Source organism: Podarcis pityusensis (genome assembly GCF_964106645.2).
Source record: "Podarcis pityusensis genome assembly, chromosome: 10".
NCBI lineage: Eukaryota > Metazoa > Chordata > Lepidosauria > Squamata > Lacertidae > Podarcis > Podarcis pityusensis.
Window position 1 is genome coordinate 6,001,640 of NC_138035.1, and position 17,275 is coordinate 6,018,914.

The following is a 17,275-nucleotide window of genomic DNA, read 5'->3' on the forward strand; positions in this document are numbered from 1 at the left end:
AAGGGCTGTGTTCCCTAGCGGGCGGACTTCTGGGGACAGCTGGTGGGTGGTGGGCGGGGCCTAAGGAAAGACTGGGCGGGGCAAGGCATGGCACTTGCCTACATTCCTCCCAGACCAAATAAAAAGATGCCAGAGGCAGTGATGCTTCTGATTCTCAGTCGCTGGAAACCACAGGTGGGGAAAATTGCTCTTGTGCGCAGTGTTATGTACTGAAGTTCTCACCCTGGGCCAGCAGGGGGATACTGTAGATAGTTATGCAAATAAGGGATCGAAAGTGACGTTCAGTGATTGGATAGTTTTAGAAAATTGTTACAGTAATGTTGTACTGGAGCTCTATATAAGCAGGCTGACTGAACCTTTCAGTTCAGTTCTGTTCTGGCCTCTGAATAAACAAGAGCTGTTTGAAGAATAGCTGTGTTGTCTGATATGTTCGCCCACAACTTAACACTCAGATCCTACTTTCAGGCTCTATGCAGAACTGGCAAAACTGACATACAAATTGTGAGATAAGGCATAGCTGTCAACCTTCCCTTTTTTTACGGGAAATTCCCTTATTCCAGCACCGTTTCCCCCTGCTATCCCGGATTGTTAGATATCCCGTAGGCTGTCCCCAGGACAGGTGAGGCGGCTGATCCCTTATTTTCAAGGCTGCTGATCCCTTATTTTCAAATCTGAAAGTTGGCAGCTACGGAGATAAGGACAACTGTGACTTTAAAGAAGAACGGGAACTTTTTTACAAATTATTTAAAAAGACAGCAAAATGAACTGGACTCCTTGGCAGGTTTTGAATAAACGTACACAAAATTTATTGAGGGTTAATACAGTAGATAGATAATATAAGGATGTATACAATTTTACAGAGACTAACGTGAGTTGAGAAACCGAAGAGAAGAGCTAAAGGAAGTCTTGAGGGGGGGGGAGAGGGAGGGTCTGTTGGGGAGGTGGAAAAAAGGGGGGAAATAATGAAGATGACTTGTTTTGATAATTTGTTATGTTGAAATTGTTGAAATGGCGGCTAACAGATTGAGGTTGAATCCTGACAAGACAGAAGTACTGTTTTTGGGGGACAGGGAGTGGGTGGTTGTGGGGGATTCCCTGGTCCTGAATGGGGTAACTGTGCCCCTGAAGGACCAGGTGTGCAGCCTGGGAGTCATTCTGTTTTTGTTTTTGTTTTAAAGATATTTATTAAAGTTTCAAATAAAAAGAAACACATCAATAAAAGAGAATTTAACAGTAAAAAGAAAAATACACAATACAAAATACAAAATTAAAAATAAAATAAAAAGAGAAAAAAAACCAGTTAAAAACAATTCTATCTTTTCATTACTACTTTTGAATTTACTTATTTTCTGGACCTCCTCATACCTCCCTCTTTTGTGTTCCAATTTAGTTTATTTGTCCAGCAATTCCTTTCCCTCTTTTTTAATCCCAATCCTTAATCTTAATATATAATATAACATTAAATTTTTATCTATTAATAGCCAATTTTCCATTCTTTTAACCTTTTTATTCCTAATCCTTAATCTGGGAGTCATTCTGGACTCACAGCTGTCCATGGAGGAGCAGGTTAACTCTGTGTCCAGGGCAGCTGTTTACCATCTGGTATGCAGGATGAGACCCTACCTGCCCGCAGACTGTCTCACCAGAGTGGTGCATGCTTTAGTTATCTCCGGCTTGGACTACTGCAACGCGCTCTATGTGGGGCTACCTTTGAAGGTGACCCGGAAACTGCAATTAATCCAGAATGCGGCAGCTAGACTGGTGACTGGGAGCAGCCGCCGAGACCATATAACACTGGTTCTGAGAGATCTGCATTGGCTCCCAGTACGTTTCCGAGCACAATTCAAAGTGTTGGTGCTGACCTTGAAAGCCCTAAACGGCACTGTATCCCTGAAGGAGCGTCTCCACCCCCATCGTTCAGCCCGGACATTGAGGTCCAGCTCCGAGGGCCTTCTGGCGGTTCCCTCCCTGTGAGAAGTGAGGTTACAGGGAACCAGGCAGAGGGCCTTCTTGGTGGTGACTCCCGCCCTGCGGAACGCCCTCCCACCAGATGTCAAAGAGATAAAGAACTACCAGACTTTTAGAAGACATCTGAAGGCAGCCCTGGGAAGTTTTTAATATTTAACGCTGTAGTGTTTTTAACATTTGATTGGGAGCCGCCCAGAGTGGCTGGGGAAACTCAGCCACATGAGTGGGGTATAAATAATAATTAATAATAATAATAATAATAATAATACTATTTTAAAAAACGTGCAGAGCAGAAAATAAAACAAAAAGATGCTGCTTTCTGGTTTTCCACTGGCACCTGGTTGGCCACTGTGAGAACAGAATGCTGGACTAGATATGGGCCACTGCCCTGATCCGTGCACTCTTCTTATGCTGCTAAGTTTCAAATTCCCAGTACCAAGGAGAGAGAGAGACAGAGGCACTGTCCTTCTGTGCATGGAAAGATGGCTGAGCAGCTGCACTCAGGAAGGCAGGAGAAGGGAAGCAGGGAGGGAGGGAGGCCTCCACGCAGGGGGACCACCCACCCACAGGCTCCCTGCCCTGGCAGCCCCAGAGCCCCCCTCCGCCTCCCGGCAAACAGAGCACCGCTAGAGTAGGAGCAAAGCCACCCACGTCCCGCTTCGCAGGCCAAGAAGCGCAGCAGCGTCAGAGAGCAGAGAGGCACAGAGGGAGCCTGTTTGGCGGAGAGGCCTGGCCTGCGATGGAGCCTGGACTCGGCCGGGAAGCCCGGAAGGCTGTTGCCTCAGATTCCAACCAGACCTGTTGCTCTAAGATGCGTCCAGGAGGGCCATCGATGGCGGATTCTCTCTGCGCTGCCCGGAGAGGCAGAGAGAGATGTTTTCGTGGCTCGTCTCCAAACCTGGCTTTGCAAGGCAATGTTTGGACTGCACCTTCCATAACGCCTGGTGGTCCTCAGGATTGCAGGATTCATCCCTCCTCTCTCTCCTGCACTTCAAAACCATTAGGAAAAAAACATACTGTATAGGAAACCACTGCGGATGCACAAACAACTTGAACACCGTTAAATATACAGAAAGGGGTAAAACGCTTGCAGAAACGATTTCAAACCCAATGGAGACAACAGCTGGGATATTAAAGAATCTCCGCGGAAAAAGCAGCTTGTTTGAGATCTGGAGAATGGTGGCTTCAGGCTGAGAAAAGGGGGTTAAGGCAGGAGCGTCGGTGCGAAAGGTGGGTGATTTCTCTCTCAGAAATCTCACCTGCTGGAAAAGACCACCCGTCCAAAAAGCCAGACTGCCTTTCCACCTCCAGACCTTTTCTGCCACGATGGCAGGCGCTGGGAGGAGGCTCACGGCACAAAGTGGCCTCTGGGCATATCAAGAGTGCAAGAAACCTGGGGCTTTTCTTTGTTTTGCAGTTTTAAGAAGCAAGGTTGCTGTTGGTTTTTAACTGGTCCAAAAGCCAGAAAGCGGGCAAGGCAGATCTGTGACCGTAGGGCTCAGGATCTCTCCCAGAACCCCTGCAGGGCAGCCCCCGGTCTCCAAACCTGGACACCCCCCCCCCCACTGCCGGAAGCGCAGGAGACCCCAACCCTTCCCTGGAAGCACCACCCACCTTGACCTCCCTGGTGACAACACTGCTTCCAAGGCTTTGCCCCCTTTGAATTCCCGGCGAGAGACGGAGGCAGCCGGTCACTCCGTGGTCCTTCTGTGCATGGAAAGATGGCTGAGCAGCTACACTCAGGCAGGCAGGAGGGGAAGCAGGGAGGGAGGGAGGCCTCCAGGCAGGGGGACCACCCACCCACAGGCTCCCTGCCCTGGCAGCCCCAGAGCCCCCCTCCGCCTCCCGGCAAACAGAGAGCCGCTGGAGTAGGAGCAAAGCCACCCACGTCCCGCTTCGCAGGCCAAGAAGCGCAGCAGCGTCAGAGAGCAGAGAGGCACAGAGGGAGCCTGTTTGGCGGAGAGGCCTGGCCTGCGATGGAGCCCGGACTCGGCTGGGAAGCCCGGAAGGCTGTTGCCTCAGATTCTAGCCAGACCTGTTGCACTAAGGTGCCAAGACAAGATGCATCCAGGAGGGCCATCGATGGCGGATTCTCTCTGCGCTGCCCAGAGAGGCAGAGAGAGATGTTTTGGTGGCTCGTCTCCAAACCTGGCTTTGCAAAGCAATGTTTGGACTGCACCTTCCATAACCCCTGGTGGTCCTCAAGATTGCAGGATTAATTTCTCCCTCTTTCTCTATTCCGCCCCCCCAGGCTTTTTTTGAGGGTGACTGTTCTCTGAATAATAATATAAAATACAGTGATACCTCGGGTTACATACACTTCAGGTTACAGATGCTTCAAGTTACAGACTCCCCTAACCCAGAAATAGTGCTTCAGGTTAAGAACTTTGCTTCAGGATGAGAACAGAAATCGTGCTCTGGAGGCGCGGCAGCAGCAGGAGGCCCCATTAGCTAAAGTGGTGCTTCAGGTTAAGAACAGTTTCAGGTTAAGAACAGACCTCTGGAATGAATTAAGAACTTAACCTGAGGTACAACTGTAATGAAAACATTTTTATATCCCGCCCTCCCCAGCCGAAGCCGGGCTCAGAGCGGCTAACAACAATAAAAGTAACACAGCATTCTAAAATCAATTCATTCTAAAATAAATTCAGAATCAAATTAATGGCAACCAGTGGACTAGAGTTCTGTGAGGATTACCGAAGGAGGGGGTCAGACTGTGCCTTGGCCAAAGACCTGGTGGAACAGCTCCGTCTTGCAGGCCCTGCGGAAAGATGTCAAGTCCTGCAGGGCCCTAGTCTCTTGGGACAGAGCGTTCTAGCAAGTTGGTGCCACGGCCGAAAAGGCCCTGGCTCTGGTTGAGGCCAGCCTAACCTCCCTGTGGCCCGGGACCTCCAAGATGTTTTTGTTTGAAGACCGTAAGGTCCTCCGTGGGACATACCAGGAGAGGCGGTCCCATAGGTACGAGGGTCCTCAAAGCGATTCCGCCACACCGTATAGGAACATATAGGAAGCCACTGCAGTTATAAAAACACTGTTAAAACTGTTAATGAAATTGATGGACTGTGCAGAATTGGATAAATTAACTGGAAGGATTCTAAACCTGCGGGACCAGAGATTATTAGGAGACTGGAGTAAATATACAAACTATTTGAAAAGTATTAGTAATGAACAAATTGCGCTAGTAGGACTATAAGAAGTTTTGTAAGGAGAACTATATGAAATATTGCAAGAAAGACTATGAGGAGAATTATTAGTTGATGATAAATAAGAGTATTAGATATATTAAGAAATGCAGAATAAGTGATAAAGGACGGAAAATCATCAGAGGTGTGGATGGAAGTCTAAAACAATGTATAAGATAAGAAGTTATGTTATGTGATTGTTGGAAATGATATGTTTAAGAAAAACTCATAAAAATATATATATACCGCAAAAAAGATAATAAAACCGTTAAACATACATACACAGGTAAAACGTTCGCAAATACCATTTCAAACCCAGTAGAGATAGCAGCTGGGGTATTTAAAAAATTATCCGTGGCAAAAGTGGCTTGTTGAAGATTGAAAGGATAGTGGCTCAAGAGTGAGAAAAGGGGGTTAGGAAGGGAGCGTTAATGCGAATGGCGCAGGATTTCTCTTTCAGAAATCTCACGTGGGAAAAATATCACCCGATGCCCAGGATGCTTCCGGGTGGGGGTTTATTGTGTAATGGGGGGTTCCTCATGCAAGCAACTCTTTCAGGAAGTCCCAATGGCGTCCAAAAACCGAGCCTATATTTTCCTTATTCCAGGCAAAAACCAAAATACTGTAAGCTTCGGACTTGGGTTCACTGCCTAGCAAATGTTCTTCTTCATTCTGGCTCAAGTGTATTCCCTCCTCCCCAAACCCCAGGACCCCAATTTTGGATTTCTGAGTAGCAGCCTTCCCACAATATACAATGCCCACACTTAATGCCCACACTTACAAGGGGTTATACTTATTCTGCTGACAACAGTGGATCACCAAGGTCTTAGCAATATAAGGAGCAGTGCACAAGAGGATTTTAGTCTGGATTAGAATAGCCCATCTTCCCTGTGTGAAATAAATTTGTGACCTTAGGCCTTAACAGTCAGTCGGGAGGGGGGGACCCAATGAGTAGGGTTATTCCAGCCCCAACACGCAGAAGGCAGCAGAGGATGGTTCCTGTGGTTTTCCAGTTCTTAGCCAATTAGAGTCTAGGGTAGCTCTAAGCTTTCCCTCTGTTATCCAAGCTCAGGGTTGTAATTTTTTCTCGGTTTTATTGTTTTATCTTTTTGCAAACTGCTTTGAGGGACGCGGGTGGCAGTGTGGGTTAAAACACAGAGCCTAGGACTTGCCGATCAGAAGGTCGACGGTTTGAATCCCTGCAACGGGGTGAGCTCCCGTTGCTCGGTCCCTGCTCCTGCCAACCTAGTTCAAAAGCACATCAAAGTGCAAGTAGATAAATAGGTACCGCTCTGGCGGGAAGGTAAATGGTGTTTCCGTGTGCTGCTCTGGTTCGCCAGAAGCGGCTTAGTCATGCTGGCTACATGACCCGGAAGCTGTACGCCGGCTCCCTCGGCCAATAAAGCGAGATGAGCGCCACAACCCCAGAGTCGGCCACGACTGGACCTAGTGGTCAGGGGTCCCTTTACCTTTTAAACTGCTTTGAGGGTTGTTGTTTTTACAATCAAGCAGTGTATAAACCTTATGAAATAAATAAACGACATCCTGTTAGGATGACTTTCATGTCTTATATGTGGGACTCCCCTCATTCCAGCTACTTGAGGCAACGGGCCCCCTCCAGCCCCTCCAGCAAAGAATCAGACCACACATTGAAGCAAGTTTAAAGTATACTTTACTTACAGTCATGCATTGCCCTTAGCAACAATGATAAAATGCAGGCAAAGGTTCTTAGTTGGGGGGAAACCCCAACAAAGGCGGTCTCAGACACATGTTTCAGGCAGAGGGATATGTTCAGGCATGTTTGCCTCTGTTATGTGCAGCATGGAGGGTGCGGGAGCAGGAGCCAGAACAGGAAACAAGCCTTACTTCCTCTTAGAAGAGAGGGTGTGATATAACTGAGACTACTCTAGCAAGTTAGAACTCTGTGGTCCTTAACCCCTTCACATACTAACTAACATTGTTAGATTTAACTTCAAATCTCCCACAGAAACCAGATACTGGGTTTGAGAAACTCTGTTTTGGTCTGGTCCAGCAGGGCTGTTCTTATGTTCCCGCCTTATCTTACAGGTGATGGTTGGGATGTCCCTTTCAGAAACGGGTTACTTTTGTTTTCCAGATGTTGAGGGAATTGTCTAGTCTTCTCCAATCTAGTGCCCGTCCAGATGTTTTGGATTTCAACTCCCATCAGCCCCAGCCAGTACAGCCATGCTAGCTGAGGCTGTTGGGATTGGCTGCCCAAACCATCCATAGGGCAGATGCTAGAGTAGATTGCCAACACCACTATGCCTTGGATGTGAAATTTATAGAAATACGTAGCTGGTTACCATTGGAGACTTTAGGTTGTGATTGGACAAATCTCCATACAGCACCTTCCACCAAAATGAAGGAGTCTTTGGATCCAAACTGGAATGTTGGCCCAACTTTGCTCTTATCCAGGAAGTCATGTCTAATATTCCTGCAAATTATATCCCTTTGTTGTTGTTTAGTCGTTTAGTTGTGTCTGACTCTTCGTGACCCCCTGGACCAGAGCACGCCAGGCCCTCCTGTCTTCCACTGCCTCCTGCAGTTTGGTCAAACTCATTCTGGTAGCTTCGAGAACACTGTCCCACCATCTCGTCCTCTGTTGTCCCTTTCTCCTTGTGCCCTCCATTTTTCCCAACATCAGGGTCTTTTCCAGGGAGTCTTCTCTTTTCATGAGGTGGCCAAAGTCTTGGAGCCTCAGCTTCAGGATCTGTCCTTCCAGTGAGCACTCAGGGCTGATTTCCTTCAGAATGGATAGGTTTGATCTTCATGCAGTCCATGGGACTCTCAAGAGTCTCCTCCAGCACCAGAATTCAAAAGCATCAATTCTTTGGCTATCGGCCTTCTTTATGGTCCAGCTCTCACTTCCATACATCACTACTGGGAAACCATAGCTTGAACTATACGGACCTTTGTTGGCAAGGTGATGTCTCTGCTTTTTAAGATGCTGTCTAGGTTTGCCATCGCCTTTCTCCCAAGGAGCAGGCGTCTTTTAATTTCATGACTGCTGTCACCATCTGCAGTGATCATGGAGCCCAAGAAAGTAAAATCTCTCACTGCCTCCATTTCTTCCCCTTCTATTTGCCAGGAGGTGATGGGACCAGTGGCCACGATCTTCGTTTTTTTGATGTTGAGCTTCAGACCATATTTTGCGCTCTCCTCTTTCACCCTCATTAAGAGGTTCTTTAATTCCTCCTCACTTTCTGCCATCAAGGTTGTGTCATCTGCATATCTGAGGTTGTTGATATTTCTTCCGGCAATCTTAATTCCGGCTAGGGATTCATCCAGCCCAGCCTTTCGCATGATGAATTCCCTTAACGTGCAGCAAAAGCGAATAACATTTCAGTTGCTCGAGTGTCATTCTTGCATGGCCGGAGAGTGAATCAGATATAATCCTGCACTGTCAGTCATTTATAATCTGCGTATCTCTGGTTTGTTTCCTGACAAAGCAGCTAATTAAATACAGGAGTTATCAGAATAACGTTACTGAAACAGTGATTATGTTTGAAGGAAAGCTTTTAGTGAGGTTTTAATGAATCAGTGATTTATTTCACCAAGGTCCTGGGTTTAGAAACTTGGTAGTATTGCAGTTGTGTACAGTAATCACATTTCCTTCTTATTTTTTATATTTTAATTTGTTAACAGTCTAGAATGAATTTTTTTTGGTATGGCTAACTAAAGGTCAGCTAAAGGAACTTAGCCTAAGCTGCTGGTCTCTGAAATCTACAAATAAAAGTATCCACATTGTGCCACCTTAAAGACAATAAAGTTCTGACCTGCATCAAATTTACCATGTACAAAAGGCAGTTCCTTAGGTTCCTTTGAGATACAGATGTAATGCATTATTTTTTTAAATGACAAACATATTCAAATTGAAGTGTAATGTACAGGATACGTTTAGAACTGGGTTTAATAGAGTTAAGAATGGGTGACTTTATTTATGTATGCCACTACAGCTGCGAGAATGTTGAGTGCACAAAATTGGAAGACTGGAGAAATACCAACTAAAGAACAATGGCAAGAGAAGTTGATGAACTATGTAGAACTGGCAAAAAATGACAGACAGACTAAGAGAAAAAGACAACAGTGACTTTGAAAAAGAATGGGAACCATTTATATTATATTTGCAGAAACAAAGAAAGTCTATAGGCTTGATGGCAGGATTTAAACATTCGCATCACTAGTATTAGAAAATGTGTAGAAGACAGATAAATAATATGGTGTATTTATTTTCATCTTTATGTTTTTAGGTTAGATGTTGTTGTATAAATATGTTAGTAGTATTTTTTCTTTTAGGAGGTAGCAAGGTGGGTGAAAGGAGAAACAAACCAGAAGCGGAAGTTGGGGGAAGCCTAGGAGGGGAGGGAGGAAGGAATGCATAGTAAATGTTATGGATATGAGATGTATGTAATGAATGAAAAAGAAATCTGAATTAAAAAAAAAAAAGGGTTAAGGGGTGTTTTGTTTATGTATAGGAGATTATTGGAAATCGCTTGTAAGCTGCTTTGAATTATGTTTTTCTTTAAAAAATCAGTATATAATTTGTATGAAATAAATAGCACATAGATGTGGCAGGCACCCACAGGGGCTTACTTGCAGGGGGTTGGACTAGATGACCCTTAGGGTCCCTTTCAATTCTACAATTCTGTGATTCTGACTCTGGTTGAACATGTGCCGGTTCCCCCTCTCTGTGAGGCAGGTTTGTTTTCTGCAGTCACCTGACTATGTGATGTGTTATTTTCATTGTTGTTTTCTATGTACCGGTTATATTGGTGGGTTATTATTGATCATAGCTGTCAACTTACAGATTTGAAAATAAGGGCCCAGCAGCCAAGGAAATAAGGGATCAGCAGCCAAAATAAGGGATTTTCAGAGCACAGGTATGTTCAACTTCTGAGCCCCTCTGAGCCAAAGGCAGAAAGCCCAGCCAGCAGCCAAACGAAGCCTCAAGCGGTGGTTCCCACAGTGCAGCAACCCGGCAAAGGGGATGCAGTAAGAAAAACCACCGTCACCTCTCCGCTGGGAAGCGCTGAGCAAAGGTGAGTCCCCAGGCAACGTGGCCAATTTGATCGGCACAAGGCATGCAAGCTCCACCCCCCAGTCGTTCTTAGACTCCTTATTGGGTGAGCAACGCAGCCAAGCAACCCAGTTGGAGCCTACCTCCTCCCTGGCTGGCAGGGAGGGAGGGAGAGGAGCTGCTTCCTTTGAAACCCGGGAAATTTAAGGGACATCATCAATAAGGGACAGCAGCGGGACACAGCGCTGGGATAAGGGACTTTCCCGCCAAATAAGGGATGGTTGACGGCTATGTTATTGATTGACTGATTGACTGAATTTATATGCCGCCCTATACCTGCAGGTAGAGCATTTGTTAACTTGGAAGTTTTCATGTCTATTTGAAAACAATTCCCTTTAATGAAATTCACTTTTTTATTATTTATGTACGCTACAACAGCGGCAAGAGTCTTGATAGCACAAGGATGGAAGAATGAGGAAACCCCAACAAAAGAACAGTGGCAAGAGAAATTGATGAACTATGCAGAACTGGCTAAACTGACATACAAATTGCGAGACAAGGACAACTGTGACTTCAAGGAAGAATGGGAACTTTTCACAAATTATTTAAAAACACAACGAAACGAACTGGACTCCTTGGCAGGTTTTGAATAAACATAACACAAATTTATTGTTGATAACATTGTAGACAGATAATGTAATGTAAGCAAACAAATAAATAATACTGCCTCTGTCCTGACTCTCATAGTCTTCTGAGGCCCATCTGTTGTTTCAATTCACCACGTAGGTCTATCCAACTAACTTTTTACATAGAGTAGACCCATTGAAGTCAACAGACCTAAGTGGTCCACATTCACTAATTTCAATGGGTCTCCTCTTAGGATGACTTAACGCTAGGTGCAGCAACCCCCTGTTGGTTGTGGGTTTTATTTGGTGTTTTTTTTTAAAAAAACTGAACGAAAAATAACATCAATTAATTATATTTCTATTCCATTGGCTCATGGGGGGGGGGGGCTGTAGTGAGGGCTGGATTTCGGTTTGATGAGGCCCTCAGCTACTGGAGGTAATGAGGCCCTTTCTATGTCCAGCTGTCCTTTGTCAACAACAAACGGTCGCTGTTTTTTGTGTGGAATAGATGCTATATGGTAATTGACGGACCTAATAGGTATCTCAAGCCATTTGCACATGTTGCCACGCAAAAGCCCATGCAGAATGTGGGCACCCTATATATAGAAAGGAGCAAACCAGGGATATTTTAGGGAGCAGGCGGGGCCCATGACTTACATCCTAGGAGCCTACACAACACAAAACACACGTGCTGTACGTAGCTTTTGTTTTATAGTTCTTTCATCTTCTATTTTGGAAATGTACACCCAGTTTTCCCCCCTTTAATTTTTTTGGGGGCCCCCAAGAGAGTGGGACCCTAAACTAGAGCTTGTTTAGCTTATACGTAAATCCGGCACTGGCTGTAATCCAAAACGTCTAGAAGGCACCCGGTTGGCACAGGCTGCCTCGGATAACCCAGCCTTGCTCCTTAAAATCTGCGCCGCCCTCCCCCCAGATCCGTCGCTCGGTCACGCTAGACAGTGACGGACGGACACGTAACTTTTTTTTCTCCTGGGGCGCGTCAGGAGGAGGCGGAAAGTTTTGGGTTTTCTGTGTTTTTTGGGGGGGGGAGCGAGGCAGCATCTCTCTCCACACACGGGGCTCCCTGTTTTTTCTCTCTGAGCTCCCCAAGTTTTTTTTTGGGGGGGGGTCTGATCTCTCTCTCTCTTCCCCTCTCCTCGGTCTTCTTCGCTCGCTCTCTCGCTTTCTCTCGGCGTCTCCTTCCCCCGCTGCGCTTCCATCGCGGAGGCAGAAGGGGGAGGCGGCGAGCCCGGGCTCCTCTCCCTCTTTTGGGCTCCCTCCCCCGGCCCCGCATTCTTGAGAAAGGAGCAAAAGCAACAAAGAAGCCCGAGGAGGAGGAGGAGGAGCAGGAGGAGCGGGCGGCGGCGGCGGCGGCGGGAGGAACTGCTGCAAGAGGCGGCCAAAACTTTGCAACGCTTTTCTTCTGCTTGGGAACTTTTGGCAAAAGTCCGCGCCAAGTTTTTTCCCCTCCTGCTCCTTTCTGACTTTTTGCGGGGACGCAAAAAGCAACCCGGGGGCTGCCTTGGCCGAGGGGGCGGCTCTCTGGATCATGGCCTTCGGTGGGGCCCAGGCCCAGGCCGAGGCGACGGCGCTGCTGCCCGGCCCGCGACTCCCGGGACGAGGCGCCTTGCGCGCGGAGCCCGGTGCGCCCTAGGCGCACGGCCGGGGAAACCCGAGGAGGAGGCGCAGGCGGCGCGGGCGCTCCGATGGCCCCTTTAGGGCTGGTCCGGTGGCTGCTTTGGGGGCTGCTGGGCGTGGGGCTGGGCGTCCCGGGCGGCGGGGCGGCGGCGGCGGCCTCGAGGCTCAACGGGAGCGCGGCGGCGGCGCCGTCGGGCCGGGGCGAGGAGCGGTGCAAGCGCGCGGCGCAATGCGAGGCGCTCCAGCAAAGCGTGTGCCTGGGCTCTCCGCTGCCCTACGCCGCCACCTCCACCCTCCTGGCCGGGGACTCCAGCTCGCAAGAGGAGGCGCACGACAAGCTGCTCCTGTGGTCCGGTAAGGGGGCTGCTGGAAGGGAGTTGGGGAGCCCCGCGACCGTGGGTGACATGCAGCGTGCCAAAATGTGTGGGTCCCTGGCCCTCCATCATCATCATCATAATACAGTGGTACCTCGGGTTACATACGCTTCAGGTTACAGACTCCCCTAACCCAGAAATAGTGCTTCAGGTTAAGAACTTTGCTTCAGGATGAGAACAGAAATCGTGCTCCGGCAGCGTGGTGGCAGCAGGAGGCCCCATTAGCTAAAGTGGTGCTTCAGGTTAAGAACAGTTTCAGGTTAAGAACGGACCTCTGGAACGAATTAAGTACTTAACCCGAGGTACCACTATAATAATTTTTATTTATACCCCGCCCTCCCCAGCCAAGGCCAGGCTCAGGGCGGCTAACAAGCAATAATAAAAACAAGTTGAATGAATACAACTTCAAAACAAGATAAAAAGACAACATTAAAATATGGAAACATTAAAAGAGGGGGAGGGAATCAAATTGGCTCCAAGCCAAAGGCCAGGCGGAACAACTCTGTCTTACAGGCCCTGCGGAAAGAAATCAGATCCTGCAGGGCCCTGGTCTCATGAGACAGAGCGTTCCACCAGGCCGGGGCCACCGCTGAAAAGGCCCTGCCTCTGGTTGAGGCTAATCTAACTTCCTTAGGGCCCGGGACCTCTAGGGTGTTGCTATTTATGGACCTTAAGGTCCTCCGTGGGGCATACTGGGAGAGGCGGTCCCGTAGGTACGACGGTACTAGGCCGTGAGGTACGAGGTTCCGTCGGTACGAGGGTCCTAATCCCTCCATGGGGGATTTTGTGCATGCTCTTGCACCCAGGGCCCCAGGGAATTGGCACCCATGACGCCGGGGTGTAGGATCGCCACCTCAGTTCTGGCAAAATACAGGATGCTGCAGTTGGGGGACGATTCCCTCACCCCCAAAATCTGGTGTTGTAGTGACTTTAGAGCAATCCATTGCGATCTTTTGCAGCCTTCCAGGATGGCCCCTCTAGAATTAGCCACACAGACACATGGGACGCGGGTGGCGCTGTGGGTAAAACCACAGCGCCTAGGACTTGCCGATCGCATGGTCGGCGGTTCGAATCCCTGCAGCAGGGTGCGCTCCCGTTGCTCGGTCCCAGCGCCTGCCAATCTAGCAGATCTAAAGCACCCCCGGGTGCAAGTAGATAAATACAGACCGCTTACTAGCGGGAAGGTAAACGGCGTTTCCGTGTGCGGCTCTGGCTTGCCAGTTGCAGCTTCGTCACGCTGGCCACGTGACCCGGAAGTGTCTGCGGACAGCGCTGGCTCCTGGCCTCTAGAGTGAGATGAGCGCCCAACCCCAGAGTCTGGCAAGACTGGCCCATACGGGCAGGGGTACCTTTACCTTTACACATGAATTGGTACATCTGCCTGCGTGTGGCAACCCATAGCTGGAAGACCTCTGTGGAAGACCTTCCACACATCCTTTCAAGCACATGCATTTGGAGAGGGTCCCTAGCTTGGCAAAGAGGGAGGAAGGCGGAAGGCACCTGAAATAATAATAATTTTTTTAAATAATAATTTATTATTTATACCCCGCCCATCTGGCTGGGTTTCCCCAGCCACTCTGGACGGCTTCCAACAAAGACCAAAAATACACTAAGATGTCACATGTTAAAAACTTCCCTAAAGAGGACTGCCTTCAGGTGTCTTCTAAAAGTCTGGTAGTTGTTTTTCTCTTTGACATCAGGTGGGAGGGCGTTCCACAGGGAGGGCGCCACCACCGAGAAGGCCCTGTGCCTGGTTCCCTGTAACCTTGCTTCTCGCAGGGAGGGAAACGCCAGAAGGCCCTCGGCGCTGGACCTCAGTGTCCGGGCAGAACGATGGATGTGGAGACGCTCCTTCAGATATACTGGACCTAGGCTTTGGTCTCTCTTCAATTTCAAGATTTCTGTTTCCCAGACATATTTGCATAATTCCAGGCCCTTCCTCCTACTTCCAAAATATACCAGTCCCTCCTCCAAGGAGTCAAAAAGTCCCAGACACAACTTGTGGATGTAGTCATGTCTCATCACAGGCTCACCTTCTGGCACAAACAGATCAGCTGTGTTCAGTTTCTGCCCTTAGACATCTCGAGGTGAGATGTTTTGAACATTCCTACTTCAAAATTGGCATGGCAGCCTTGAAATGATGGTTCAACTGTAGTATTTACGGAACAGAACAGGGAACATCCAAAGTCTCCCCAAATGACTTTTGAAAGGGCATGCATTGCGAAAGTTTCAATAAACACTTAAGCTGTTTCCTCTTACGTGGAACATCTCTGCAAATGGGTTGCGTTTTGCTGTTTGTTTTCTGCTTCTATTGATCTTTTTCTCAAGAGGCAGAAAAAGGATCCGGTCATGGAAGGGGCACAAAATAAGCCGATAATTTCCTGTTGATACCATACAGATATATCATCTGTCTCTCTCTCTGCAAGTACTTGGGCAGCTGTTATTCTGGTCATGCCCTCTATGTTTGAAAACGTCCAGTGAAGGAAAGATTACCACCTTCCAAGGTCATGTTTAATGTTTAATAGATTATTGCATTTTAATATTCTGTTGGAGGCCGCCCAGAGTAGCTGGGGAAACCCAGCCAGATGGGCAGGGTATAAATATATTATTATTATTATTATTATTATTATTATCCATTCCGCTGTCAAACAGCTCTAACCACCAGAAAGGTCTTTCTGATGCTTAGTCCGAATTTCCTTTCTTGTAACTTGAAGCCATTGGTCCTATCCTCTGGAGCAGGAGAAAACAAGCTTGCTCCATCTTCCAAGGGACAGCCCTTAAGATATTGGAAGATGGCTCTCGTATCTCCTCTCAGTCTCCTCTTTTCGAGGCTAAATTTACCCCCCTCCTTCAAGCGTTCCTCATCAGGCTTGGTTTCCAGACCCTTGATCATCTGGGTCGCCCACTGCACACCTCCCAGTTTGTCGATATCCTTCTTGGACCAAGGTGCCTCTTAAGTTACGCACTTGCCCAACGGCTTACAGCCTCGGCTACCTTGGATCTTGACCATCGGCGGACCTGCAACTTTTCTGTGTTCAAATGCTCACAGTGTTTTGAGTAGCCGGTCAGCTAGCTTGCCAACGCTTTGTTTCTTTTATAACTTTTAAAGCACGTGCATTTTAGCAAGTTACAGGGAACCAGGCAGAGGGCCTTCTCGGTGGTGGTGCCCGCCCTGTGGAACACCCTCCCTTCAGACGTCAAAGAGAAAAACAACTACCAGACTTTCAGAAGACATCTGAAGGCAGCCTTGTTTAGGGAAGCTTTTAATGTTTGATAGATTATTGTATTTTAATCTGTTGGAAGCTGCCAGATGGGTGGGGTGTTGTTGTTGTTTAGTCGTTTAGTCGTGTCCGACTCTTCGTGACCCCATGGACCAGAGCACGCCAGGCCCTCCTGCCTTACACTGCCACCCGCAGTTTGGTCAGACTCATGCTGGTAGCTTCGAGAACACTGTCCCACCATCTCGTCCTCTGTGGTCCCCTTCTCCTTGTGCCCTCCATCTTTCCCAACATCAGGGTCTTTTCCAGGGAGTCTTCTCTTCTCATGAGGTGGCCAAAGTACTGGAGCCTCAGCTTCAGGATCTGTCCTTCCAGTGAGCACTCAGGGCTGATTTCCTTCAGAATGGAGAGGTTGGATCTTCTTGCAGTCCATGGGACTCTCAAGAGTCTCCTCCAGCACCATAATTCAAAAGCATCCATTCTTCGGCGATCAGCCTTCTTTATGGTCCAGCTCTCACTTCCATACATCACTACTGGGAAAACCATAGCTTTAACTATATGGACCTTTGTTTGCGGTTGGGGTATAAATAATATATTATTATTATTGTTGTTGTTGTTGTTGTTGATGTTGTTGTTGTTGTTGTTGTAGTAGTAGCAGGTTCCAGGCCCCCATGCACTCTGGAGAAAGAAACTTTTATATATTTGTTAAGGGGGCAGGAATTGCCAATAACAGATGTCGAGGGATCATTGACTCCTGTCTCTCTCTTTTTATTTCAAGGTTTACGAAATGCCCCCCGCTGCTGGGACGTGATCCAGCCCCTCCTCTGCGCCGTGTACATGCCCAAGTGTGAGGATGGCCAAGTTGAGCTTCCCAGCCAAACCCTCTGCCAAGCCACCCGGGGACCTTGCACCATCGTGGAACGAGAGCGGGGCTGGCCGGACTTCCTCAAGTGCACCATAGACCGCTTTCCTGAAGGCTGCCCGGTAGGAGAGCAGGGGGTGTGGGGGCTGGCACTGGGACGTCCTGTAAGGGGAGCTGCAGTCGGGGGGGGGAGTTGGGATACTGCCAGGAAGACGGGGGCATCAGGCTGGCTCCAGCCATCGGCCGGCAGCCGGTCTCCCTTGGTACAGCATCAAACAGCGACATGAGCCTCAGATGAAAATAATAATAATAATAATAATTTTTATTTATACTCCGCCCTCCCCAGCCAAGACCGGGCTCAGGGCAGCT

General features: G+C 48.2%; 1 protein-coding gene across 1 annotated transcript in view; it reads left to right on the forward strand.

The window, feature by feature from the left end:
- Positions 1–11,990: 11,990 nt before the first annotated feature.
- SMO (smoothened, frizzled class receptor) overlaps positions 11,991–17,275 on the forward strand; it is a 29,027-nt gene continuing 23,742 nt past the window's right edge. Inside the window, exons 1-2 of the mRNA XM_081022769.1 lie at positions 11,991–12,806; positions 16,823–17,028. Coding sequence (XP_080878895.1) covers positions 12,521–12,806; positions 16,823–17,028 — 492 coding nt within the window. The 5' untranslated portion in view covers positions 11,991–12,520. The remainder of the gene's footprint in view (positions 12,807–16,822; positions 17,029–17,275) is intronic.